Source organism: Zea mays, chromosome 10, assembly GCF_902167145.1.
Source record: "Zea mays cultivar B73 chromosome 10, Zm-B73-REFERENCE-NAM-5.0, whole genome shotgun sequence".
Taxonomy (NCBI): domain Eukaryota; kingdom Viridiplantae; phylum Streptophyta; class Magnoliopsida; order Poales; family Poaceae; genus Zea; species Zea mays.
In genome coordinates this window covers 36,713,229-36,740,224 of record NC_050105.1, presented here as the reverse complement: position 1 = coordinate 36,740,224, position 26,996 = coordinate 36,713,229, and the positions used below count along the sequence as shown (strand labels likewise).

The window sequence follows — 26,996 nt, the reverse complement described above, 5'->3', positions numbered from 1 at the left end:
TATATGTATTACATGGCTGCACTTACCCCTATATATGTTCTTGCTAGCTATACTATGATGGCTTACAGTCAAGTAACTTTACAAAATTCATATGCTACAACGTACGTGTGTAACTACAAGTTCATCAAGCCACTGGAAAAAAAACTTAGGCCTAGTTTAAGAACTCTAGTTTTCTAAGGGATTTCAATTTTTCAAAAAAAAACTAATTTTCTTTAGGAAAATTGAAATCCCTTGAGAAAACATGGTCCCAAACTAGCCTTTAGATAAGCAAATAAAAACTTTACTTTTATCATAAAACATTATTATGGTGTTTAGTTTGCAAAATAAAATAGCTCATCATCTTCTCACTCCTCACTTTTTATTTGGTTTGTGAAATGGAATGAGTTGATCCGTCACCATTTTTAGTATGGATTGATTCTTCAAACCAAACGTCCTCTAATATGGATTGATTCTTCAAACCAAACATCCTATCTGTTGACCAACAAAAACTTTATTACCTCAGAGCAAATTCAAGAGGCCTGGAAATTAGTTTCGACGAATTGCACAGATTTTAGGTTTTCCATTTATACTCAGAGCAAGGTCTTATCTATACTCAAACACCAAGGGTAAAATGATTCTACCATCCGTCTTTTTTCGGTTTCTAAAATAGCATCACGTCTTTCCTAGCCTCAACTTACGAGTTAAAACTGTGCAGTTTTTTACATTTTTTTCAATACATCTTTTATCTCTACTACTCTCTACTACTCTAAGGCCGTCAGCAGCAATCTACTCAAAGTTTATCCAAAAACATTGTTTCGTACCGTTCTACACTGTAGACTATACTATTCGCACAGTAGAGTTTGAATATAGATATGATGGAGATAGCTTAAGGGCAATTTAATAGATGCAAAGGGGCATAAAAGATGAAAAAGTAACAGCCGAATTCTGATGAATGCATCAAAAGTATTCTGAATGGGCAAAACTCGCATAACAGCACAACTGGAGTTCTCAGGAAAAAATAATAATCTGTACTGAAATTACATTGTATAGTTCCCCTTTTCAACCCGACGAGTGATAATACTCCAGAGTTCATCAAGTACAACGTAAGACAATTTGCCTCATTGTACAACAACTAATTCAATTATTTTGCCAAAATCCAGATTGTAGGCCGGTACTTTCCAGAAACATTTTATTCAAGCGCTTATACCATAAACAAATGGGGAACTTCAACAAGCACTAATGAAATATCGAGACAAACATTTTAGAGCAGCAAAAACACTGCAGAATCGAAAAAACTCAAACCGCAGCCTTGAGGAAGGAGCTAGAACAGGCAGCAACATATCCTGGAACAAAATAATCCAACAGCAAGCTATAACACACCAGGGTGAACTGCAGATTCTTTCTGAGTTTTGCACCTGAAACACAGGTAATTGCAGTCAGCACCACTGAACAATTTGATTCATTTGGAAAATAGGTAGCAAACAGTAAGCAGTGTAAATAGAGAAACAATGTTAGTCACTGCCACACGACAATATCCTATTGGTGAATAATTGCAGTGAGACAGATTTCTTTTGCAGGAAGAATAAATTTCATTCCCAAATATGACCAGGGACATCGTGAATTACTAGTCGGGACTCGGGACAAGATCCCATCTACAATTCATATTAACCCAACCTAGATGTGGCTCTACAAGGTATGGACCTAGCTGACCAAAAATAATTGATCAAAACCAATGCTATATACAAGGAATTTGTTTTCCTCAATCTAAACAAGAATTTAAGAATTTCAACAGTAAGCAATACAAGACCATATATTTGATTAGGGCTTCTTCAAATAGTATGAGAAACCAAGAAACAAATTGCAAATTTTGTGAAAAGAACAGAAAACGAAATGCAAATCTTAAGTCATAAACAGAGACAATTTATATTTCCTATTTTGGTTTTGCGGTACCTTTTTTTCTTCTCTCAGATACACAGGAGAGTTGTATATCATTGCATTAAGAGAACTTAAAGTACAACACCACTAAAAACACACGACACATACATGCACACAGATGCATGGGTGCTCGTCCTTTGTCTTATAAACTGGCATGAATGTAATCTCAATTTCTATTTTGGGTGTGTGTTCGTGTTTTGTGGTACTTGTTTCTCTTCTCCTTTTAATGAAATGATACACAGCTCTCCTGCATATTCTCTCCTGCATATTCAAGAAAATAGTTTTGCACTATTGTATTGATTGTCTTGCCAAAGTTCATTAAGATTAAGAATAGAGCTATTCAGATGATACACCTTTTGGTAGAAATATTATGGTTTTGCTACAATATCGAAGACTAATTAACTAATAGGAACACCTCAACATTTACATGAGCATAATGGCAAAAAATATTGAACAAATCATGTGTCACTTAATTTTCTCCATTATGGTAGCTTCACTATGCACTACTATGGACCTCAAAAGTCACAAGGATGCCCCTAGCACAAGATAATAAGATATAGCGTGACTATGGATAGTATGGACCTCAAAACTCACTGGTACACCTGACTAGTGGCAGATCCAGTGGGCTACACAGGTATGGTATGGGATACCATAGGTCCAGCACAACAATACTAATTAAAAAAAGACCTAGTGCTGACGGCTCCCACATGAGTGGGATATTGGGAAGTATAAACCGAGGCAAGCCTTCCCCCATGCAATTTTGGAGAGGCTGCATCGAAATCCCAACGATAGTAATAATCTGTAAAAAGAATAACAGCAGCCAGTATCCACCTGTCTTCTTCCACGCGAGTGCGCTAAGGGCACTCGAGGAACCTCCCAACAGGGCAAGTCAGATCTGTGGCAGTTCGGTGCCAGTGGGCTGCCCCCAGCCAGACCCACGACCACCCTCAGTCCATGTGTCGTTGTCTCAACTCTCAAAACTCCAGATCACCGCAACTCGCCACCACTGCACAGTCAGCGCTCGCGGAACCACAGGAGCCAGCCCCTGCGGTATTGGCATGCCACCACCAGCTCAGCCAGCAGTCGTCCTAGTCCCATGCCACAGTCTCCAACTCTGCTCTGGTACCCCGAGCCCACTATCCGAGCCCACTATCCAACGGAGTGAGAAATTGAGGAGGTTCGACAAGACATCTGGTATTCTGGTGAGAACTAGGAAGTCCCCTCTCCATTCTCTTCTTTGTTGCAGGGTCTCAAAATCTCGAACCCAAACTTTAAAAAGTGCAGACCCAGTGCTAGAGACTCGCACGAGTGGGGTCTAGGGAAGGAATAAACAAGGCAAGCCTTCTCCCCGTAAATGCGGAGAGACTACTTCGAACCCGCAATCTAATGACCCAATGCACCAGATCTGCCCTAACTTTCTCGGTGAGACAGCTCTAACCCCAGTTTTCTCTGATCTAATTTGATATAGATGCAACCACATGTGCGTAGTAGAATTGTAGATGTATTGGTTGATTACTTATGCATGTGTTTTGATTGTAGGATAGAAATTAGTCGGGATGTAGGATTTGTAAGTAGAGGGACTCTAACTCTCATCAAGAGGATGACACTATGAGTTGGGGCAATTTTCTGTTTATTTTCTCAAACACTACACAATGACATACCCTTAGAGGGGTTGGGGACACATATTTATAACCCTAGGGGCTGCACTACCACACCTTCTCACACACACTACACAACAGGATTGTCCTCTAGATGCTTAAGAGACTACAGAGGACAGTCAAAAGCGACTGTTGTCCTCTAGATGCTAAAGCGACTACAGAGGAGAGTCAAAAAGCGACTGCTGTCCTTTAGATGCTAAAGAGACTACAGAGGACAGTCAAGTTGTCCTCTAGATGCTAAAGGACTACAGAGGACAGTCAAAAGCAGGTTGTCCTCTAGATGCTCAAGACTTATTCCATCATTCTCCCCCTAAGTCTTGGGCGTCGTCCTGTGAGAAAGTTGGGCCATCCCGGACCTGGAGCAAAGCTCAACAAACTTGATCTTCTCAAGGGGCTTGGTGAGCAGGTCTGCAAGCTGATCCTTGGTGTTGATGTAGCGCGTCTTGATGCTCCCTTCTGCCAAGCAGTCTCGGATGAAGTGGTATCTCAGCCGGATGTGCTTGCTCCGTTCATGGAACACGGGGTTCTTGGCCAATGCCAGAGCGGACTGGCTGTCCACCCTGAGTTCCACCGCTCTAGTGTCTCTCCCGAGGAGATCACCGAGCAGTCGAGCCAGCCAGAGAGCCTGAGTCGAAGCAGTGGACGCCGCTATGTACTCGGCCTCGCAGCTGGACATGGCCACCACCTGCTGCTTGACCGACTGCCAGCTGATGGGGCACTTGCCGAGGAAGAAGAGAATCCCGCTTGTGCTCTTGCTGGTGTCGATGTCGCCGGCGTGGTCGCTATCGCTGTACCCGACAAGGTGTGCCTCCCCAGGGCACCTCGGGTAGTAGAGACCGTGGTCGAGAGTCCCCGCAACATAGCGGATGATCCTCTTCACAGCCTGCTCATGCTCCATCGTCGGTCGCTGCAGAAACCGACTAACGTAGCCGACGGAGTATGCCAAGTCAGGTCGTGTGTGGACGAGGTAGCGAAGGCTCCCCACAAGACGCCGGTACTGTGTAGCATCCACCTCCTCCGTCGTGCTGTCGCGACTCAGCTTCAGCCTCTCCTCCATCGGAGTGAGAGCTGGGTTGCAGTCGGTGAGCCCAGCCAGCTCAACAATGCGCTTGGCGTGGGCGGTCTGGCGAAGTGTGATCCCAGAGTCTCCCTGGTGCACCTCAATCCCCAGGTAGAAGGAGAGATGCCCCAGGTCACTCATTTGGAAGGTGGCCTCCATCTCTTCCTTGAACGCTGCCACCTTTGCATCCTTGGCGCCGGTGATCACCAAGTCGTCGACATAGACACCCACCAGCAGGGCATTTTCTCCATTGCCCCGCCGATAGATGGCCGCCTCGTGCGGGCTTGGCATGAAGCCCATCCTCTTGAGCGTGGAATCTAGCTTGGCATTCCACGCCCTTGGTGCCTGTCGCAAGCCGTAGAGGGCCTTGCACAGGCGCAACACCTTGCCTTCCTTGCCAGGGATCGCAAAACCTGGCGGCTGGTGTACGTAGACCTCCTCCTTTAAGTCGCCGTTAAGAAACGCCGACTTGACATCCATGTGATGAACATGCCAGCCCTCCAGGGCTGCCAGCGCGAGGAGTCGCACGGATTCCATCCATGCTACAGGGGCGAAGGCATCGTCGAAGTCGATCCCCTCCTGCTGCAAGAAACCACGTGTCACCAAGCGAGCCTTATGCTTGACGATGGCGCCGGCTTCATCCCTCTTCAGTTTGAACACCCACTTAAGAGTGATCGCACGATGACCATGAGGGAGATCAGCGAGCTCCCAGGTGCGGTTCGTCTCAACCGCGTCCATCTCCGACCGCATCGCGGCACGCCAAGCCGCAAGTTTCTCGGCCTCCGCGAAAGACCGAGGCTCACCATCGTCGCATGCAAGATGCAACTCTCCTGCCAGAATGCGAGATGCACGGCCTGGCACCGACGGGTCGATGAGAAGGCCCTCCACCCTTCGATACCGCAACGGCTCGCCGTCGTAGCATGCGTCGACGCGCTCCTCGTCGCGGGACAGAGGGGTCACGAGCTCCACTGGGTCGTGCTCGACACGAGCTGGTGTCGGAGAGGACGTTCCCGGAGAGGGTACCGTCGGTGCTGGAGTACGTGGTGGCGAAGAGCTCGCTGTAGCCGGAGTCGTGGCTGGAGTGCATGGTGGTAAAGAGCTCGTTGTAGCAGGAGCTGGAGAGTGTGGCGCTGGAGTTGGTGGAGACTTGGGGGCTGGGGTAGACCTGCTCGGAGAAGAGTTGCCTACTCCCCCAGCTCCCTCAAATTGGACGTACTCGATGGTGAAGTCGTACGTCGGAGTCGTGCCGTCGTCCACCGCCTTGTCCCACGCCCATCCTCGCCCTTCGTCGAACACTACGTCGCGCGCCGTGCGGACACGCTGTGTTCTTGGGTCAAGGAGGCGGTAGGCCTTCGAGCCCTCCGCGTAGCCAATGAACACCCCCGGGGTGCTCCTATCGCCGAGCTTACTGATGTGGCCAAGCTCTTTGGTGAACGCGAGGCAGCCGAAGACCCGTAGGTGAGAGACCGCCGGCTTGCGCCCATGCCAAGCCTCGTACGGTGTCATCCCGTTGAGAGCCTTGGTGGGCGAGCGGTTGAGGATGTAAACCGTTGTCACCACCGCCTCTCCGCAGAAGACAGCTAGCATTCCTCTCTGCTTGAGGAGAGCCCGAGCCATCCCCACAACCGTCTGGTTGCGCCGCTCGACGACGCCGTTCTGCTGCGGGCTGTACGGCGCGGAGTAGTGGCGCTGAACGCCCTCATCCGCGCAGTACGACGCGAACTCAGCCGCCGTGAATTCGCCGCCGTTGTCGGTGCGCAGCACGCGCAGCTTGCGGCCGCACTCCGCCTCCGCAGCGACCTGCACACGCCTGATGGTGTTCGCAGCCTCCCTTGCTGCCAAGGATCATCACCCACATATAGCGGGAGAGATCGTCGACGAGCAACAAGAAGTAGCGTCGTCCTCCTGGTGTGGCTGGTGTCACCGGGCCACACAAGTCCCCATGCACGAGCTCGAGCCTCTCCTTGGCTTGGAAGCTCGACTGCTGGGGAAAGGGGAGCTGTCTCTGCTTTGTCAACACGCAGACATCGCAGAATTGCTCCACATGGTCAAGGCACGGCAGGCCTCGTACCATCTCCTTGGCACTGAGCCGCTTCAGGGCCTCGAAGTTAAGGTGCCCGAAGCGCTCGTGCCACTGCCATGCCCCGTCGTCTCGACGAGCAGCAAGGCAGCAAGGTTGTGCCTTCACATTGAGGATGTATAGCCGATTTGGACTCCTGCGTACCTTGGCAAGAAGGCGACGAGAGGGATCCCAGATCCTCATGACTCCGTGCTCGACCTCCACACGCGAACCGTTCTCATCCAGCTGTCCCAAGCTGATGATAGAGTTCCTCAACGCGGGGATGTAGTAGACTCCGGTGAGCAGCCTGTGCTCACTAGACGCGGCGGTGAAGACGACTGAGCCGGCGCCCTTGATCTCTACGCCAGAGGCATCCCCAAACTTGACAGAGCCTCGAACGCTAGAGTCAAGCTCGGTGAAGAACTCCCGTCGGCCGGTCATGTGATGAGTGGCGCCGGTGTCGAGGCACCATCCTTCGATCATGTCCTTGTTGGAGCCGTCGCCGAGGAAAGCGCGTGCTTTCGACTCATCAAGGTGGAGTGCCGCTGCGGCCGGTGCCGCTGGAGATGGCTCGATGCTTGCATGTGCCAGGAGCAGGGCCTCCTCCTCCGCCTCCGCCTGTGCGACGTTGTCCTGGCCACGTCGTGGCTGTCGACAATCCCTGGCCCAGTGGCCAAGCTTGCCGCAGTTATGGCAGTCGTCGTCTCGTGCCGGCTTCTTGTTGCCGACAGCGCCGCCTTGGGCACCTCCACGTGCACCACCCTCAGCATGTCCTCGTGCCCCGGCCTGGGCGCCTCCACGCGCCTTACGCGGCTTGCCGCGTTTGCGGTCTCGTGTCGAGGAGGACTCCCCCTTCTTCTTGTCACCCTGGCAGGCCTCCCACTGCTCCCGAGTGAGATGTAGCTTCCCGCCGATAGTGATAGGCCCAGAGAGAGCATGTGGTTCGTCGCCGTCGACCACCTTGAGGCGACCAATCGCCTCTTCGATCGTCATCGTGGAGAGGTCTAGTAGAGACTCGATCGAGCGAGCAATCTGCCTGTACTTCTCGGGGATGCAACGAAAGAGCTTCTCAACAGCTCTCTCCTCATCGTAGGTGTCGTCGCCGAACTGCACCATCTTCTGCAACAGAGTGTTGAGGCGGAGAGCAAAGTCATCAACATCCTCACCTGGCTTGAAGGCCAGGTTCTCCCACTCCTTGCGAAGTGCCTGCAGTGTGGTCTTGCGGGCCCGATCGCTGCCGATGCGGGTCGCAGCGATGGCGTCCCAGGCCTCCTTGGCAGTCCGCTTCTGGGAAAGCGAAAACTGCATCTCGGGCGGGACTGCAGCAATGAGGGCATCCAGCGCCCGCCGATCCTCGTGGTAGTCGACGTCGTCGTAACGAACTGCTTCCCACATGTGGCGAACCTGGAGCCGTACCCTCATCACCGAGGCCCACTCGACGTAGTTGGTCTTGGTGAGGGTAGGCCACCCACCGCCGGGACCGATGTCCCTGACAATGGCTTGGGCCATGCGGCGGCCATGGTACCGATCCGGGGAGGGAGAACCGCGCCGCCTGTAGAGGCCGCGATCTCCGTCGACTCGGTCGCCGCCGCCGGGAGCACCGCCGGCGCGTCTACGCCCGTCTGGGCTGCCGCCGCGTGCGCCCCCGCCTGGAGCGCCGTCAGCGTGTCGGCGCCTATCCGGGCTGCCGCCACGCGCGCCCCCATGGGGATGCGCGGCTGCCCACTGTGCCGACTGCTCTCGCGCTGCTTCCCTCGCCAGCCTGAGCTCTTCGTCGGTGTTGTCGTCGACAGAAGCAGAGCTGCCAGCTCTACTGCCGCGCAGAACCTCGAGCTCTGTTGCCGCCGCACGTGCAGCATCCGCCGCCTCCGCTGCTTCTACTTCCGCTCTCGCCGCTGCCAGTTCCGCCGCTGCCAACCGTGCTGCCCTCGCCGCTGTCGCTGCAGCCGCTGCTGCTGCTCGCTCGCGTTCTTGTGCCGCGGCGACCTCGGCCTCCTGCTGGCGCCGCGCACTCGAAGTGGCCGAGCGTAGGGACATGGTGGGCTAGTGAGGGGTCGCTGCGTGTGGAAAAGGCTGTCTCAGACGAAAGGTTGCTCGTCTGAGCAGGAGAGGAAGGAACAGTTGGAGCTCTTGCTGCCGACTGAGTGTGGGGAGAGGCGCGGGAAGGAGATGAGCAAGAGATGTTTAGGCTGCAGGATAGTTTGGCTCTGATACCAATTTGTAAGTAGAGGGACTCTAACTCTCATCAAGAGGATGACACTATGAGTTGGGGCAATTTTCTGTTTATTTTCTCAAACACTACACAATGCCATACCCTTAGAGGGGTTGGGGACACATATTTATAGCCCTAGGGGCTGCACTACCACACCTTCTCACACACACTACACAACAGGATTGTCCTCTAGATGCTAAAGAGACTACAGAGGACAGTCAAAAGCGACTGTTGTCCTCTAGATGCTAAAGCGACTACAGAGGACAGTCAAAAAGCGACTGCTGTCCTTTAGATGCTAAAGAGACTACAGAGGACAGTCAAGCTGTCCTCTAGATGCTAAAGGACTACAGAGGACAGTCAAAAGCAGGCTGTCCTCTAGATGCTCAAGACTTATTCCATCAGGATTTGTAGAAATTAGTCAGGACGTATTGGTTGATTACTCTATTTACTAATTTAAAATTTATCATTATGATATTTAGTATCTGTATACCAAATTATGGAGCAATTGCTATGGTACTTTGTTGAATTGCTAAATAGTTTCTACCAGTTTAGATATGAAAATTTTGATCTGGCATACCCCATGCAAAAATCCTAGACCTAAACACTGCACTTGACTGAGTAAGAAAACGACAATCCAGGGAGACTTGTATATTCAGTTATTAAACGTTGAGTTACTGACACAATGCACTGTAGTCTGCAGTGAGGTTAAACAAAAAGATGCCTTAATGTATACCTGTTGCAAAACGCACGAGATGCATAGTTGTGATTGTTGCAGTTGTTGCACAACCAGTCCCCGTCACGCCATTTTGCCCTAGTAGGATGCAAGAGCATACGTGATACAATTAGCTAACCCATATTCTGTCAGATGGTAGTAAACTAGTTATGCAAATCATGTGCTATGCCGGTGAAACATATTTGTAAAACCCAGAAATTTTCATGAAGTGCCCATTGAACTATGGTAGAATCTTGATAATGAGTTATGGAACTTAAAATTTATAACGTATTGCAATGTTTCCTAAAATGGGGGGTATATAGTAAAAATGCCCATTTCAAATAATGTACTAACATAATCACATCTATAAGTCATTCCCTCACTGCCCCTACTTTTCTCAAAATGCTCCAACAGATTTATTTAGAGAGTAAAATGCATCTGTGGTCCTCAAACTTGGCATGCTATGTCACTTGCGTCCCCGAACTCTCAAAACCAGTAAAACGGGTCGGGTACTTAAACTTGACCGGCCCATCCGAATCCAGGTTTGGCCCATCCAAATACCACTGACGTGAATGCTCATATCGGATGCTCAAACTCAATTTTAAATGGGTCGGCTAAGTTCCAGTACTTGTTTTCCTGATTTTAGGAGTTCAGGAACCAAGTGACACATCATGCCAAATTCAAGGACCGCACATGCATTTTGTACAATTTCCTTAAATGTTGATCAGTCATGGGCTCATTAACTTTGTTTTCAGTTTCCTTTCTCTACTGCAACTATACCTACTCAAAACTATTTGCAGTTCAAAACTTTAAAGCCAACTCCACTTAGCTATTTCCTATAATGTACTCCCTCCGTCTCAAAATAGCAGTCGTTTTAGGGGATTAGTGGGTTCATACAATTCTTGAAGCATGTGTTTTGTATGTGTCTAGATTCAACAACATTCATTTGAATATAGACATAAAAACCAAGTGCTAGAACGCCTACTATTTTGGGACGGAGGGAGTATTAAAAAACTAGACATGCGAGGACTAAGACAGCATCCAGGCATTTTGCTAAGATCTCATGCAGGTCAAGAAACCCCCCAGACCCCTGCCCCGCCCATACAGAGTCTATGACGTATAATGTTATGTTTATTCTCAGTATTTTTCTACCCTGATCCCTATCTTGCAAATAATAAATTTTATAAGAATATCTAATGTGATGATGATTGTTGGCCCTTAAATCATAACATTCTCAACAATTTGATGAAGTTGACACAAGATTAGAATTCATAAATATATTTAATTTGCAACTAAAGTATCTTCGATTTAGGTTGAAGTTGTACCCTTTTCCCATAAGACCAGACATTCCCTGCCCAGATGGTAATGCCACTGAGCTCCCATTGTCAAACTTGGGAAAGGCAGACTGGCCATTGCTGCTTCCAGCTCCTTGCTCAATACCCAAAAATAAATTATTTGCAGCTCCTGTCTGCAATCAAATTAAACAAGAAAATCAACCAGAAAGCATTTATTCAATTAGTCACATCAGTTAAAGAGGGCTACAAATACATACTGAAAGTGGATAATTGTCATTTCCTGGATTTAGCCTTTTATTATCCCAGTCATTGGCCAGGTCCTCTGAAGCCAACCGCTTAGTTCCTAATGCTGAAACAAGCAAGATTGAGAATGAAGAAGAAATAATCTGTTGACATCAACCTAAAATTAACAGGAACAGTAACTGTAATGTTACATTAAGCATAACAAAGAATAACAACTGAGAATATCTGCAGCCCCTGAATGAAGCATGGATTTAGATTTACTATCACCTTCACGAGAAGATAAGTTCTATGTAACCCTCCCCCCCACACACACACACACAGACTTGCCGGCACCACCACCACCAAGATACCCATAGCCACATAAACCTCAACCAAGGGATGGCAGACCCCTGATTCTGTTCTTAAGCAGTTTGTGTCATTCTTGAAACATTGACTTGTGTTGTTTATATGCCTAGACACAATCATGATCTACACAGGGGTGGACCCAGTGGGTGGTCCATAATCCATATGGACCACGGCACACACTAAGAACACAAAAGAGCAGTTAGCTTAGTGGTTTCAAACTAGCCAGTCACAGTTTGAACCCTAATTTTATTTCTTTTCTCATTTTCTCTCTCTCTCTCTCTCTCTCTCTTTGTCAGCAACATTATTAACCACTCTGTAGTACACCATTCCATCATATTGATTGATGAATGCTCGCAACTCAAAGCTCACAAATGCGAGTTCTTTGTTGATGTTCCAAAGCGTATCATTGAACAGTTGTTGATCATTGGCTGCAAGCCATATATGAAATAATTCAAATAAGTGGTTGGAGGCTAGACAGTTGTTGCGCTATGACGCATAAATAGAAGAGTTGAGGATGACTTACCGGTGTTCTTGCCAAAGGCGCCATCGATGAAAGCGTGGAAGTCGCGCTCAGAGAGCGGGCCGCGGGCGAGCAGCACCTGGATTAGGACGTGGTGCTTGCTCGACAGCGACGCCATGGAGGTGAGGACGCCGCTCCGCCGTCGTCTACGCACCTCCGCGAGACGCGCTGCCCCGGAACCCCGCAGCCGGCCTCCGCGCCGCAAACCATCCAGAAGGTCAATTTGAGGATGGTCTTCTTCCTCTAGTGCAGCCGCTTCTTCATCTGTGAGTTGAGCACCTTGAGCAAACTGACTGAGACGGGCCCTCTCCCTTGATGGACTGGGCGAGAGCTGAGCAAGATGCACTTGCTTTGCATGTGCAGGCTCTACAACCTTTTCGTCTGTTAGTTGTTCACCTGGAGCAAAAGAAGGAATGTGCGAGAGCTGATTAAGACACAGCTGCCATGTCTTTTCTGCAGCTCTTTCTGACTGCATAGGCACCTGCTCTGCATGTGCAGGCTCTACAACCTGTGCCTTGTCTGGTATTGTGGCACGGTTGTCACCTGTGAGTTGTGCATCTGGAGCCTTGTCTGGTATTGTAGCATGGTTGTCACATGTGAGTTGTGCATCTGGAGCACACTGGCATTCAATGTTCCATCGTGAAACATTGTCTGTCACCTGTGAGTTTTGCATAAGTCTAAACTGATCCATTGTTCTAGCAAAAAAATCATCATCGCGAGCTTTAAAGAAACATTCACGATCCTTCGCGTCTTTGACTAAATCATACCATGTTGAATTCATGTCCAAGGATCCACATGCAGTGCCTGTGGAAGAAATAATTATTTAGATGAGTATGTACTGGGATCTTGAATTAACTAAGTATCCAAAGGTTGATCCTTTGCCAACAAAAAAAATAAAATTTAATTAAGCCAACAAAAAGGAACAAAAGTTAACATACTTTGCTCTTGTCAAAGCCACATTAGTTCTCATAACACAATCAACAAAGCCTATATTCCCACCATTATTTTGTCTAACTGTTGAAAGGATTAATGTCTTTCTCAGCACTTTGACATGAATCAACAATGCATACTTCAATAGAAAGAAAGTCATGCTTCTTATAAATCTGAACTCTTTCTTGCAAAGAAATTACTTGGGCTGCATATGGAGATACTATACCAACGTTGGTTTTCTTCTTCTGCTCGGCGCATGCTGTAGTGGTTATAGACCAAAAAAACATGGATGACACTTAAACATATCAGCTTTAATGAAACTTACATGTTCTTTATCAGCTCAAATGTTAGACATACCTTCCGCAAATCTGCCAACAATATTGGCTACCACAGCAGCTTCAACAATATTTTTAAGCCCTGTTTATTGTTTTCTTCGAAACCATCTTCAACATGGATGAATGAATAAGGACCATATATATGCACATCGAGATAAATATTGTTATAGTCCTTAACGTTCAGACCATCTATAATTTTTCCTTCATAAAATTTTTGATTTGGAAACTTGCTGATGAAAGGGTGCATTCTATATTGAATATTTAGCATGTGCTTTGGGAAATCAAGTCCACTTAATCTCTCAAAGAGGCTTCGCCCAAACCTGTTCTCTTTAGCAATCTTACCAGTAAGGAGAAAGTATTAGCAGTCTAGAAATAATCATTGGTAACACAAGGAATCAAGGATACATTCAAATGGTCTTATAAGTTATAATAAAGACATATCGTGCTCTTTACCACTGATTGTAGTTGTTTGTCATCCCCAACAAGCACCACATGTTTTATCCCACTAGTTGCAAGAGGGATCAATGATTCACATTCTTTTAAGTATGCTGCCTCATCAATAAATAAGATGTGGAATTTCTGATTTTCCAACCAACTAGACCTATAGGGAGTGCAAAACACAAGTCTTGCATCTTTTGTTTTTGATTTTTTTGAAGAAACAATTTTGCTTTTAAATATTTCTGACAATTTTCCATTCTCAACTTTCTTCTTCATGCGGTCCTCATTAGGTACACTGTAAAGTGTCGGGAAGGTATGCGTAAATTTGTATCTACAGGATAGAACTGCAAGCGATGACCGTTTTTGGTCGAACGAGCATATGAATCTATACAACAATATATATAGCAAGAAGTAATGTGCTGACAATAAATGGATCAATTGGGAAAAGATCAGACAAATTCCTGAGATGCCAGATATTGAGAAAGCATGTCATGACATTGGTCTTCATGAATTGATGGCTATAAAACAGAACTGGCATGAAGAAACAATCAAACAGTTCTACTCCACATTGTAAATGAAAGTAGGACCTCGCTGACATGGATGACAGGCAAAAATATGAAGATTACTGTCACAAAGAAGCGGAAGCTGCGGATAGGGAGATTTGTTGTCACAGGACCTGAGAAGAGCAAGATCGAGAGACTGAGGAGAGGAGGATGAAAACCTAGTCATCAGGAGCAGCAGACGCGTTCTCGGCTGCCAGGAGCGAGGGCGTGCCTCTCCCGTTGCTTTCCTTCTTTTTTTCTTTCTTTTGCCCGTTTTCTTATTGGCCGGAGTGTCCAATGTCCAGCCTTCTCTGGAACTTACGGGAGGATGTGAGAGGAAAAAAAAGAAGGCAGAGTACGCACCGTTTAAAAGGCATCCAATGGACTCTATTGAAAGGCGACGTGGACAATTTTGTGTACTCCGTTTGGTATCCAACGGCTGAGAAGAAAGAAGTGACGTGGCAAACTCCCTGCACATCCAATGGACTCTATTGAAAGGCGACGTGGACAATTTTGTGTACTCCGTTTGGTATCCAACGGCTGAGAAGAAAGAAGTGACGTGGCAAACTCCCTGCACAGCATGGTGCACAGCTTTTACTATAGAAATTTAGCCACTGCACAGAACACCACGGTCTCCGCCGTCGCCGCCGGCGTGCCCCTTCTGGCCTTCACTGCCCGCATTGAAGTTCTGCCCCTCCCTCCAACCTCCATTCTCTCCCCCAACAAATGAAGGGCGAGTCCTCTGGTCCGGGCCGGGACGGCAGTGGCCATGCGCGGAGATCCAGCCGAGTCCTCTGCCTCCGAGTCGCTGCCCCCGAGCCTGTCTAATCGCCATTGCTCTGAGTCACTGGCTACAGCCGCCCGCGTGCCCCTTCTGGCCTTCACTGCCCGCATTGAAGTTCTCCCCCTCCCTCTCCCCCCCCCAACAAATGAAGGGCAAGGGCGAGTCCTCTGGTCCGCGCCCGGACGGCAGTGGCCATGCGCGGAGATCCAGCCGACGCATTACCGGCAAATTTTCTTACCAATACAGCCGACGCATAGTCGGCCCATATTCTTGCTGGATCGGTGGTGGCTCTTTGGTGAGGTTTAGCCGTCGCATCGCCGGTTGCAGTTCTCGTTTGACTCGGTCTTCACCTTGTCGGTCCAGTCGATTGCCAGGTACCTCCTCTTCCTTCGCATCTGCTGACCACGAAGTAGGGTTCTTGGTCCTAAGGTTCTTGTGGAATATTGGAAATACAGTGGTAAATTATAGAGCACTTAATAGGATTGCTTGCTACAGAAGTATCGAGTGTCAGCTTTGTCTCAGCACATAATCAGTAATTGCCCAGTCCAATAAATAGTTGTACTATTTTGTGTTTCACTTCTCTGACCATTGTTTAAAATTGTTAGGGCGCAAGGGATGGCATATCACCCTGGAACACCGATACACGATTTGCTTGCAGAAATCCATACAATACTTTCAGAACAGATGGTTAAACTCCTTGCATCTTTTTTTCCCTTTTAGGTTGGAGGGATCCGTTGGACATGGCACGGCCTGATGTATTGGACACACTTTTCGTGGATGCGTGTTTCAAAGAGGTTGAGAACGGCATCTATGTAGCAGAATTCACTCACCTTTTTTGGCAGAATGTTACAAAATCCATTAATGAACAAACGAATATGACTATTCCACTTAAGTATCTGCAAAATAGGTTTAAATACTTCAAAGAAAGAGATTTCAGACGGATTGTAATTCACTCACCTTTTTTTGCTAGTCTATTACAAAGAAAGCAATATACAATCATCATTACTTTCAGAAGATAGAAAAACATGTAAACAGAAAGAAACCAAGGTTGAACACAGTCTCCATGACATGTATTTGCTTTTAGCTGGCCTCTTAGATTTTAAGGCCAAACTAGACTAGCAAAAAAACACAGGAACAAGATAAATAACTGACATGACTACAGAAGACCTAAACAAACTGGATTACCTTTAAGGAAGAGGGATCAGATTCTAATTTCCAGGTTACTGGTAGGAAACTGATCCATCAGATTTTAATTTCAGGTTCCTTCCAGGAAACTAATCCTTTCCTCAAGAGATTTCAGACGGGAGAACGTGGTCAGATTTTGATAGTCTTTAAGTAACTTATTGGCTATACAAAATTTTAAAGTACCACCTAAGATGTCATGGTCTTTAAGATATTGCATTGCATCTTCGTGGGTAATGTCATTTTGTAATGACTGAGCCAAATGAACTTTCGAGCTCTTCTGCCGAACATGGCTGGAAGAGGTCTCGTCAATGCTGCGCTTCCCAGTACTTGCACTACTTAAGTTCCCACATCTAATATTGGCACGATACGCAGGTACTGATGGTGACTTATGCTCATCACAGCTTATAAATATATGTGTGAGCTGATCCAAATATTGCAACATACGTTCGTATTTACCCGATTCAAGTTCTTTTTTTATCTGCAATGGAAAGCGTCAGTTAGTGTTAAGTTCTATAAATAGAGAAAGACTGAAATGTTCAGGTGAGATACCTCTTCAAGTGAGAGCTTTATCGGGCCTGCGCCACTTGACAACTGTCGCGTAAGCTTATTGTACCGTCCCCACAAATCTTTGAAATATTTAAACCTATTTTGCAGATCCTTAAGTGGAATAGTCATATTCGTGTGTTATTAATGGATTTTGTAACATTCTGCCAAAAAAGGTGAGTGAATTCTATTACATAGATGCCGTTCTCAACCTCTTTGAAACACGCATCCACGAAAAGTGTGTCCAATACATCAGGCCATGCCATGTCCAACGGATCCCTCCAACCTAAAAGGGAAAAAAGATGCAAGGAGTTTAACCATCTGTTATGAAAGTATTGTATGGGTTTCTGCAAGAAAATCGTGTATCGGTGTTCCAGGGTGATATGTCATCCCTTGCGCCCCCAACAATTTTAAACAATGGTCAGAGAAGTGAAACACAAAATATTACAACTATTTATTGGACTGGGCAATTACTGATTAGGTGCTGAGACAAAGCTGACACTTGATACTTCTGTAGCAAGCAATCCTATTAAGTGCTCTATAATTTACCACTGAATTCCAATATTCCACAAGAACTAAAAACCCTAGGACCCAAGAACCCTACTTTGTGGTCAGCAGATGCGAAGGAAGAGGAGGTACCTGGCAATCGACTGGACCGACAAGGTGAAGACCGAGTCAAACGAGAACTGCAACCGGCGATGCGACGGCTGAACCTCACCAAAGAGCCACCACCGATCCAGCAAGAATATGGGTCGGCTATGCGTCGGCTATATTTGTAAGAAAATTTGCCGGCAATGCGTCGGCTGGATCTCCGCGCATGGCCACTGCCGTCCGGACGCGGACCAGAGGACTCGCCCTTGCCCTTCATTTGTTGGGGGGAGAATGGAGGGAGGGGAAGAACTTCAATGCAGACAGTGAAGGCCAGAAGGGGCACGCGGGCGGCTGTAGCCAGTGACTCAGAGCAATTGCGATTAGACAGGCTCGGGGGCAGCGACTTGGAGGCAGAGGACTCGGCTGGATCTCCGCGCATGGCCACTGCCGTCCGGGCCCAGACCAGAGGACTCGCCCTTCATTTGTTAGGGGAGAGAATGGAGGTTGGAGAGAGGGGCAGAACTTCAATGCGGACAGTGAAGGCCAGAAGGGGCACGCCGACGGCGGCGGCGGAGACCGAGGTGTTCTGTGCAGTGGCTAAATTTCTATAGTAAAAGCTATGCACCATGCCGTGTAGTGAGTTTGCCACGTCACTTCTTCTCAGTCGTTGGATACCAAACGGAGTACACAAAATTGTCCACGTCGCCTTTTAATAGAGTCCATTGGATGCCTTTTAAACGGTGTGTACTCTGCCTTCTTTTTTTTCCTCTCACATCCTCCCGTAAGTTCCAGAGAATGCTGGACATTGGACACTCCGGCCAATAAGAAAATGGGCAAAAGAAAGAAAAAAGAAGGAAAGCAACGGGAGAGGCACGCCCTCGCTCCTGGCAGCCGAGAACGCGTCTGCCGCTCCTGACGACTAGGTTTCCATCCTCCTCTCCTCAGTCTCTCGATCTTGCACTTCTCAGGTCCTGTGACAACAAATCTCCCTATCTGCAGCTTTCGCTTCTTTGTGACAGTAATCTTCATATTTTTGTCTGTCATCCATGTCAGCGAGGTCCTACTTTCATTTACAAACAATGTGGAGTACAACTGTTTGATTGTTTCTTCATGCCAGTTCTGTTTTATAGCCATCAATTCATGAAGACCAATGTCATGACATGCTTTCTCAACATCTGGCATTCCAGGAATTTATCTGATCTTTTCCCAATTGATCCATTTATTGTCAGCACATTGCTTCTCGCTATATATATATATATTGTTATATAGATTCATATGCTCGTTCGACCAAAAACGGTCATCGATTGCAGTTCTATCTTGTAGATACAAATTTACGCATTTAACCGATGACTTCTTCCTTTTTAATTTTTTGTAGCTCACAGGCATCACAGCTACAGCCTCAGCTAGTTGGGGCAAACCATCCCGACGCTTTACAATGTACTTAATGAGGACCGCATGAAGAAGAAAGCTGATAATGGAAAAATGTCAGAAATATTTAAGAGCAAAATTGTTTCTTCAAAACAATCAAAACAAAAGATGCAAGACTTGTGTTTTGCACTCTCTATAAGTCTAGTTGGTTGGAAAATCAGAAATTCCACATCTTAGTTATTGATGAGGCAGCATACTTAAAAGAATGTGAATCATTAATCCCTTTTGCAACTAGTGGGATAAAACATGTGGTGCTTGTTGGGATGACAAGCAACTACAATCAGTGGTAAAGAGCACGGTGTGTATTCATTATAACTTATAAGACCATTTGAATGTATCCTTGATTCCTTGTGTTACCAATAATTATTTATAGACTGCTAATACTTTCTCTTTACTGATAAGATTGCTAAAGAGAACAGGTTTGGGCGAAGCCTCTTTGAGAGATTAAGTGGACTTGATTTCCCAAAGCACATGCTAAATATTCAATATAGAATGCACCCTTCCATCAGCAAGTTTCCAAATCAAAAGTTTTATGAAGGAAAAATTATAGATGGTCTCAACGTTAAGGACTATAACAATATTTATCTCGATGGTCATATGTATGGTCCTTATTCATTCATCCATGTTGAAGTTGGTTTCGAAGAAAACAATAAACAGGGCTTAAAAATATTGTTGAAGCTGCTGTGGTAGCAAATATTGTTGGCAGACTTGCTGAAGGTAAGTCTAACATTTGAGCTGATAAAGAACATGTAAGTTTCATTAAAGTTGATATGTTTAAGTGACATCCATGTTTTTTTGGTCTATAACCACTACAGCATGCGCCGAGCAGAAGAAGAAAACCAGCGTTGGTATAGTATCTCCATATGCAGCCCAAGTAATTTCTTTGCAAGAAAGAATTCAGAGTTATGAAAAGTATGACTTTCTTTCTGTTGAAGTATGCACTGTTGATTCATGTCAAGGTGCTGAGAAGGACATTAATCCTTTCAACAGTTAGACAAAATAATGGTGGGAATATATACTTTCTTGATTGTGTTATGAGAACTAATGTGGCTTTGACAAGAGCAAAGTAGGTTAACTTTTGTTCCTTTTTGTTGGTTTAATTAAATTTTGTTTTTTTGTTGGCAAAGGATCAGCCTTTGGATACTTAGTTAATTCAAGATCCCAGTACATACTCATCTAAATAATTATTTCTTCCACAGGCACTCCATGTGGATCCTTGGACATGAAACGACTCACCTTGACAGTAATTCAACATGGTCTGATTATGTCAAAGACGCGAAGGATCGTGAATGTTTCCTTAAAACTCGCGATGATGATTTTCTTGCTAGAACAATGGATCAGTTTAGACTTATGCAAAACTCACAGGTGACAGACAATGTTTCACGATGGAACATTGAATGCCAGTGTGCTCCAGATGCACAACTCACAGGTGACAACCGTGCCACAATACCAGACAAGGCACAGGTTGTAGAGCCTGCACATGCAGAGCAGGTGCCTGTGCAGTCAGAAAGGGCTGTAGAGAAGACATGGCAGGTGCGTCTTGATCAGCTCTCGCTCAGTCCTTCTTTTGCTCCAGGTGAACAACTAACAGATGAAAAGGTTGTAGAGCCTGCACATGCAGAGCAAGTGCATCTTGCTCGGCTCTCGCCCAGTCCATCAAGGGAGAGGGCCCGTCTCAGTCAGTTTGCTCCAGGTGCTCAACTCACAGATGAAGAAGCGGCTACACTAGAGGAAGAAGACCGTCCTCAAATTGACCTTCTAGATGGTTTGCCCCAACTAGCTGAGGCTGTAGCCAGGACGCCTGTGAGCTACAAAAATTCAAAACGGAAGAAGTCTTTGAAATTGGTTAAATTTGTAAATTTATATGAATAGGTCAGATCTGCAAGCGATGGGCGTTTTTGGTCCAACGAGCATATGGATCTATACAACAGTATTTATAGCAAGAAGAAATGTGCTGACAACAAATGGATCGATTGGAAAAATATCAAACGTTTACCGAAGATGCCATATGTTGAGAAAGCAAGTCGTGACATTAGTCTTCATGAATTGATGGCTATAAAACAGAACTGGTATGAAGAGCCGATCAAACAGTTCTACTCCACATTGTCCATAAATCAAAGTAGGACCTCACTGACTTGGATGACAGGCATAAATAAGAAGATTACTGTCACAAAGAGATTTTGTCAAAAGGTTCTCCATGTTCCGTCCGAGCACAATATTAAGATTAAGCGCCAATTGACTGATGCACAAGAAAAAGAGCTCATGAGTGCAGATGGTAACCAAGTTTATTCATTAAACCGGATTATTACAAAGACTATCAATCCTTTGATTGGAGATAAAAGTAAGGTTCACGAATCAAGTAGGGTCCTACTGTATCATATTTTGTTCGGGAAGCCTTTTGACATAGTAGACATGTTGGAGGAGATGGAAAACAATCACATGCACACATCTAAGAGAATGTCATATGCCCCATACATCATGTTACTAATTAACAGTGCGACTAAGGAAAAATTTGTACCCGGGAGTGGAGAAAATAAATGTGTAGAGCACGAAAAGTAAAAAATGGAGTCAAATTCGAATAAAAAAACGAAAGAATCGAAGAACTTCAAAGTCCGAATCGCCTGTACCATTGAAAAAGTCCAAATCAATGTGTGTACCATTGATGAAGCCATGATCACTTCATCTCGTTTGTTGCAAGTGCTCAGGTGTTAATAAACGTAAGTTTTGTAGGTCAAAAATGATTTCAGCTGTAGTGTTTGCTCACACGCTTGTTTCAACATGGGGCTGTGGTCGGCAGTAGCAAATCTTATGAACTGATGTAATTGTTTTGGTCAGCAATGGATAGCCAAGCAGTGGTGAACTGATGTAGGTATTTTGGTCAGCAGTGGTTATGAACTGATGTAGTTCTTTTGGTCAGCAATGGATAGCCAAGCAGTGGTGAACTGATGTAAGTTTGGCTATGTAATTTTCCTGTTGCTGCAACTGGAGTTCCTCAAGGGACAGAAAATTTGGAAGCCCTGGTCGATTTAGCCCCTGCATTAGTTGAAGTAGTGGCTAATAGTGTTAAGTTGTAAAGAACATTCTAATAGTGTTAAGTTGTAAAGAACTTTTCTTTGTTGGGTACGTTCTGCATGATTGGTTGCGCTGATGCATGCAACCAATGGTTTTGTTGATGAATTTGACAATTCTGCCACCACTATCATGAACAACTCTCCAGATGCATGGGATCTTATGCAGTTCAAGGTCTGATAATTTAGCACGGGGTCTTAAAGTTGCAAATGTTGAGGAAAACATATAGGAGTTCAACCTATATATGGTTCCAGAAAACATATAGGCATTCAACCTATATATGGTTCCAGAAAACATATAGCCGTTCAACCTATAAATCGGAAAGCACACAATAATCATACATCGTATAAATATATATAGGCAGAATTACGCACCACAAATCCACAAATAAGTTTCAACTCTCAACCACACGATACATAAGTCTTATAAGTCTTAACCATACAATACTACACCACCACAAATCTGCCATAATTTTTGGATCTGCATAAAAATATAAACCCCATGGATGTGACTCCCATATTTTTCGGAATTAACATAAAAATAGGATCGTGAATACAACCCACCATAGATATGAACCTCATATTGGCTCGGTATTTACGCTTATAACCGAGGGGTTTTATGCTCAAAACTTAAGATTTTTACGCTCGGACCTGGAGATGCGTCCACCAGTGAACCACTTGCCAGATGTTTAACACAGTGTACAGCATTGCATAAATACCTACACCGTGTAACATAATTTGTATAAGTATATATCATAAACTGGTTCTAACGAGTCTAGTTGCATGTATGTTGGAGTGATCCTATATTTATGGAGGAAATAAAGCATTAAATAGAATTTTTTGTTTCCATGCATGTCAATCTATTTCCTTTCATCGTACATTTTTGTCATCCTAATTTTGTGCGCATGCAGCAGGTAACAGATTTTTACGCAGTGTATCGAATTGCATAAATATCTACACCGTGTAGCATAATTAGTATCAGTATATATCATAAACTGATCCTGACGAGTCTAGCTACATGGTTGTTGAAGCGATCCTATATTTATGGAGGAAATAAAGCATTAAATACAATTTTTTATTTCCATACATGACAATCTATTTTCTTTCATCATACATTTTTGTCATCCTAATTTTGTGCATGCAGCATGTAACAGATTTATACGTAGTGTACTGAATTGCATAAATATCAACAATGTGTAGAATAATTAGTATCAGTATATATCATAAATTGGTCTTGACGAGTCTAGTTGCATGTCTGATGTCTGTTGCAGCGATCCTCTATTTATGGAGGAAAAGCATTTAAAAATATAAACTGTCACTTATCTCTTTTCTAAATTTACGTGAATGCAAGGAAACATGTTTGACTCATGCATGTCTTCCTATTTTTTGGCATGCACAGACGTGGGGTGGGGGCGCACCCGACAGCCTGGCTTGACGAGTGGGTGCAGCGGGCACGCCAAACTATATATATATAGACACACACACGAAGGGGTTGAAGTGCTAGGAGACACATCCTAGCCACCATCGCCTCTATCCCTAGCCCAGGACTCCTAATATACCTATATATATATACACACACACGAAGGGGCTGAAGTGCTAGGAGACACATCATAGCCACCATCGCCTCTGTCCCTAGAGTTCACCACACCTGCCCTTCTTTTCGTTGTGTGTATTGTGCTAGCAGCCTAGCACACCGGCGTCGCGACTTCTCGTCCCCGCACGAATGGTAATATTGTTGTTTTTGTTGCGATGTTGATCGACAACGAACGTAATAAGCAGTGAACGTGTTGCTACTCCTGGCATACGAGAACATACGACTACTTACACTACATCGTTGTGCTCTTCTTCTGCTGCGCTACAAGTCAAATGGTAGCGATCAATGATTTTGTACTTATATGTTATCTTGGTTGAACGTGGTAGATATGCTAGTCCATAGCGTACCCGTTTTTGTACAGACTGATGATGGGAGTTTCTCCAACAGTCTAACCAGTGTAACTCGGTAGAAGTTGGCAGAAAACCCCAACAGATGTGAAAGCAGTAGTCAGCTATTAACCTTGACAATTAGAGTGACTAAACCACACCTGGCAAAGCAATCACAGCATGCACACTATTGGAGTGGTAAACATGCAGCGATTATTCCAAAAGAGGAGTAGGTATTTTGTATGGGTTAAAATAAAAGAACATTGTAAAAACTGAGGAACTGATTGTCTTACTGGAAGAGGCATCAGATGTAGCTTTCATTGTTGTGGAGGGAATGCTCGATGGTACAGGTGCACCACACTCTTTGCACTGAAAAAGAGAGATTAAGGAGGGCATTAATGCATTACAGAAAAAAGTTGAACCAAAAACACATTAAAGGTCAGAGTGCACAGCCAAAATTGAGAAACATTTGTTAAGGCTATCTATGATTTCAACTGGACCAGATTAGCGTAGTTTATAATTACCTGAGTACGAGATGAATAGTTATGAGATCCACAGCTGCAGAACCAATCTCCATTACGCCAATCCTTTGGAACACCTAAAAACTGATTTGGGTTGCCGTTGCCAAATGGCCAACCAGAAGATTGCATCCCATATCTACCAGCCATCCCATAGGGCCAGTTTGCATTTGCAAGTAGTTGCTGCTGCAAAGGTGAATTGGCAGCCATCCCAAAGTTCATGTTATAGGCAGAAGCAGAAGCAGCAAGGCTTTGTAGTCTTGCAATATAAGTTGCATAAGCTGGCATAGCCATCCCTGCCATTTGCAATGCTGGCATTGCTGCTTCCTCCTTGGGCAAGCCACACTTTTTGCAGTTCTTTCTGGATGCATAATTATTGTTACTGCAACCTATTCATCCATTTGCCGCATAAACCAACCAGCACAGTAGGCAGCAAAACGCACCGAAGCACACCCACACCCACCACCACCATGACCAGCCATCACGCACAAACCCATAGAAAGGAATAGACACACGCACACTAGTCATTACTTAGCACATTCATTGGTAAAGTTTTTTTCTAATATTATCTACATATAGCAGCATTCAATGAACAAAATAAACAGAAGGAATAATGAAAATATTTCTAATAGGTAGTAGCAACAATTAAAACACAAACAAAGATCATCCAAGATACTTTCAGAACATATAGTGGTACTAACTACCCTGATTACAGTGCTTATAAGAGAGGTATACAGTTTGGTCAAAAAATTCTAGATCAAAGAGGGTGATTGAACTGATTTGCATGGAAAGCTTAAGGAGCGGTGGTCAAATAATTTGTAGAGTTTCCTTTCTTAGTTTGAATGAAGTTTCTAGTTCCTTTATTTACACCTGCTCTGTTTTAAAAAATAAACACTCATCATTTCAAATGCAACTAACTTACCTTATTAAAATGTTGTCTGCATGACTAGAAAAGATCATGTTTGGATGAGTTAGGGCTACTAGATGGGTTAAAATCTAGCTGAGTTTGGCTAGCTAGTTGGCTAACAGCTAGTTAAAAACTTGGCTAAAAAATTAGCACGTCTATTAGCCCTCTTGTTTGGATGCACTAGAATCAATTTTAGCTAATTTTAGCTAGCTAGTAATTAGATCTTGAATCCAAACAGACCCAAAGTCTACAATAATAACCAGGGCTATACCAACATACTAAACCTAGAGCGAACACAAGGGATGAAGGAGAAATGCTAGATTCACTAGACTATCAATGCGCTGCATAGGGATGGATGAGAGCCTGCATCTACAACAAGTGACGGGTGATTCAGGGCTGGGTAATAATGAAGGGTAGCGTGGCAGGAGAGGTGTTACCGGTGCAGATCCAGTCCCCGGCGCGGGGTAGCCACTTGGAGTCGCGCGGGGTGTTGGGGTCGACGAGGAGGCGCGGATGCTTGCAGCGGTTGCAAAGCGAGCGGAAGGCGTAGTTGCGGTTGCCGCAGCTGCCGCAGTCCCAGTCGCCCTCCCTGCCGCCCCCTCCGCCGCCGCCGGACGACGAGCCCGCGCCTGCGCCGCCGCCTCCAGCCATGGGGAGGAGGTTACGCGAGCTGGTGTGGGGACGGGGCTGGAAATGGAGGAGGTGGAAGGTTTGGCTGGCTCTCCTTTGTGGGCGAGGGATTGATTTTGGGGAGGAGAGAAGGCCAGGCAGCAGGAAGCAAACAAGGATCCAAGGGGGAGCAACCGGGTATATTCCGGCTCTCACCGCAACACACCGATGTATGTGCGGGTTTAAATCGCTGAGTTTTCTTTTTCTTTTTTTCTCGAGAATTGTAAAGAGATTTTTTTTCAAAAAAATGTAAAAAAATTTAACCATTGACATCCAATTCTCTTGGGCTCACAAATTGAATCTTCCGTCCTATAAGACTCATCCACATACATTAATTTCCTAACGTCTTTTATACTCATTATTCTTTTTTACTATTGGCGTTTTTTGGGCGCGATGTGCAGACTCGAGGCCTCTACTTCTAGTTCTCGCCGGATCAGTTCTCGCACCCCACAACGGTTTGAAAGAAGCGACCAAAGTCCCCTCATCTTAAAGAAGTCATCGGCATCCTATGACCACTCGTGCTGCCATTTAGGGTTTCAACCCCACCCTCTGATGCCACCATCCGCTGAGGCTGTGTCGTCGTCTTCGCAGGTATGCTCTCCTCCATTTCTCTGGCATCCTGACCCGCCCTTCCGTCTCCTCCATTTCCCATCCCCCTCGCTCTCTGCTTTTGACCACGACGTTCCTCCCCATCTCGCCCGCGTCCGGATTCCCCCTACCTTCTCCATTTCATCCTTAGGCGCATCCCACCTCGTTGATTCATGTCACGTCAGACTTGGTTGCAGCTCCTGCAGACATGATGAGGCAGTCGCAGGTGTCCGCTCAGCTGTCGTTGGCTCCTACAAAGGTATGGTCTGCCACATTTCGTCGTCATCTGCAACCCCCCCATGTTGCCTATACGTCGTTTCTAGGTTTTCCACCATAGATGCGTCAGTGTTTAGGGTTTGCACCTTACGTGCATCGTTTAGTGATTCGATCCCATTTGTTCTAGGGATGGTGTGCATCATACGATTCAAACAAACAAGTACCACCTCAATTCGTAATTGTGTTCTTATCTTTTGTAACGAGGAATTGTTATCTTGGTCACATATTCGGTCCACGTGTTTGTGTTCGTGCATCC

At 45.6% G+C, this 26,996-nt stretch overlaps 1 protein-coding gene across 20 annotated transcripts; it reads right to left on the bottom strand.

Moving 5' to 3' along the window:
• Nucleotides 1-952: 952 nt before the first annotated feature.
• Nucleotides 953-26,032, bottom strand: LOC100193180 (uncharacterized). Of its 20 annotated transcripts, none has more exons than XR_004852971.1 (9): nucleotides 25,645-26,024; nucleotides 24,307-24,689; nucleotides 24,076-24,151; nucleotides 12,500-12,822; nucleotides 12,022-12,414; nucleotides 11,168-11,259; nucleotides 10,941-11,083; nucleotides 9,637-9,714; nucleotides 953-1,394 (listed from the first exon to the last, which is right to left on the bottom strand). XR_004852971.1 is itself a non-coding variant. In XM_008663177.4 (9 exons), the coding sequence occupies exons 1-9, from the start codon at nucleotides 25,856-25,858 to the stop codon at nucleotides 1,349-1,351; spliced, it is 1,686 nt and encodes a 561-aa protein (XP_008661399.1). In that variant the 5' UTR covers nucleotides 25,859-26,024; the 3' UTR covers nucleotides 953-1,348. The 20 variants fall into 20 exon arrangements, 17 of the variants coding, with proteins under 17 accessions (XP_008661399.1, XP_035818783.1, XP_020400465.1 ...); XM_008663177.4 differs by having other exon boundaries at nucleotides 12,562-12,822; XM_035962890.1 differs by adding an exon at nucleotides 12,957-13,620 and having other exon boundaries at nucleotides 12,022-12,822; nucleotides 24,307-24,486; nucleotides 25,645-26,012.
• Between the last annotated feature and the right edge of the window lie 964 nt (nucleotides 26,033-26,996).

Excerpts from the sequence above, each read along its gene's own strand:
- LOC100193180 (XM_008663176.4), bottom strand. The coding sequence starts at position 25,858 with ATGGCTGGAGGCGGCGGCGCAGGCGCGGGCTCGTCGTCCGGCGGCGGC. Across the intron at positions 11,084-11,167 it reads ATGACAATTATCCACTTTCA|ACAGGAGCTGCAAATAATTT; the intron begins GTATGTATTTGT and ends ATTTGATTGCAG. Across the intron at positions 1,395-9,636 it reads TCTCGTGCGTTTTGCAACAG|GTGCAAAACTCAGAAAGAAT; the intron begins GTATACATTAAG and ends CCTGTGTTTCAG.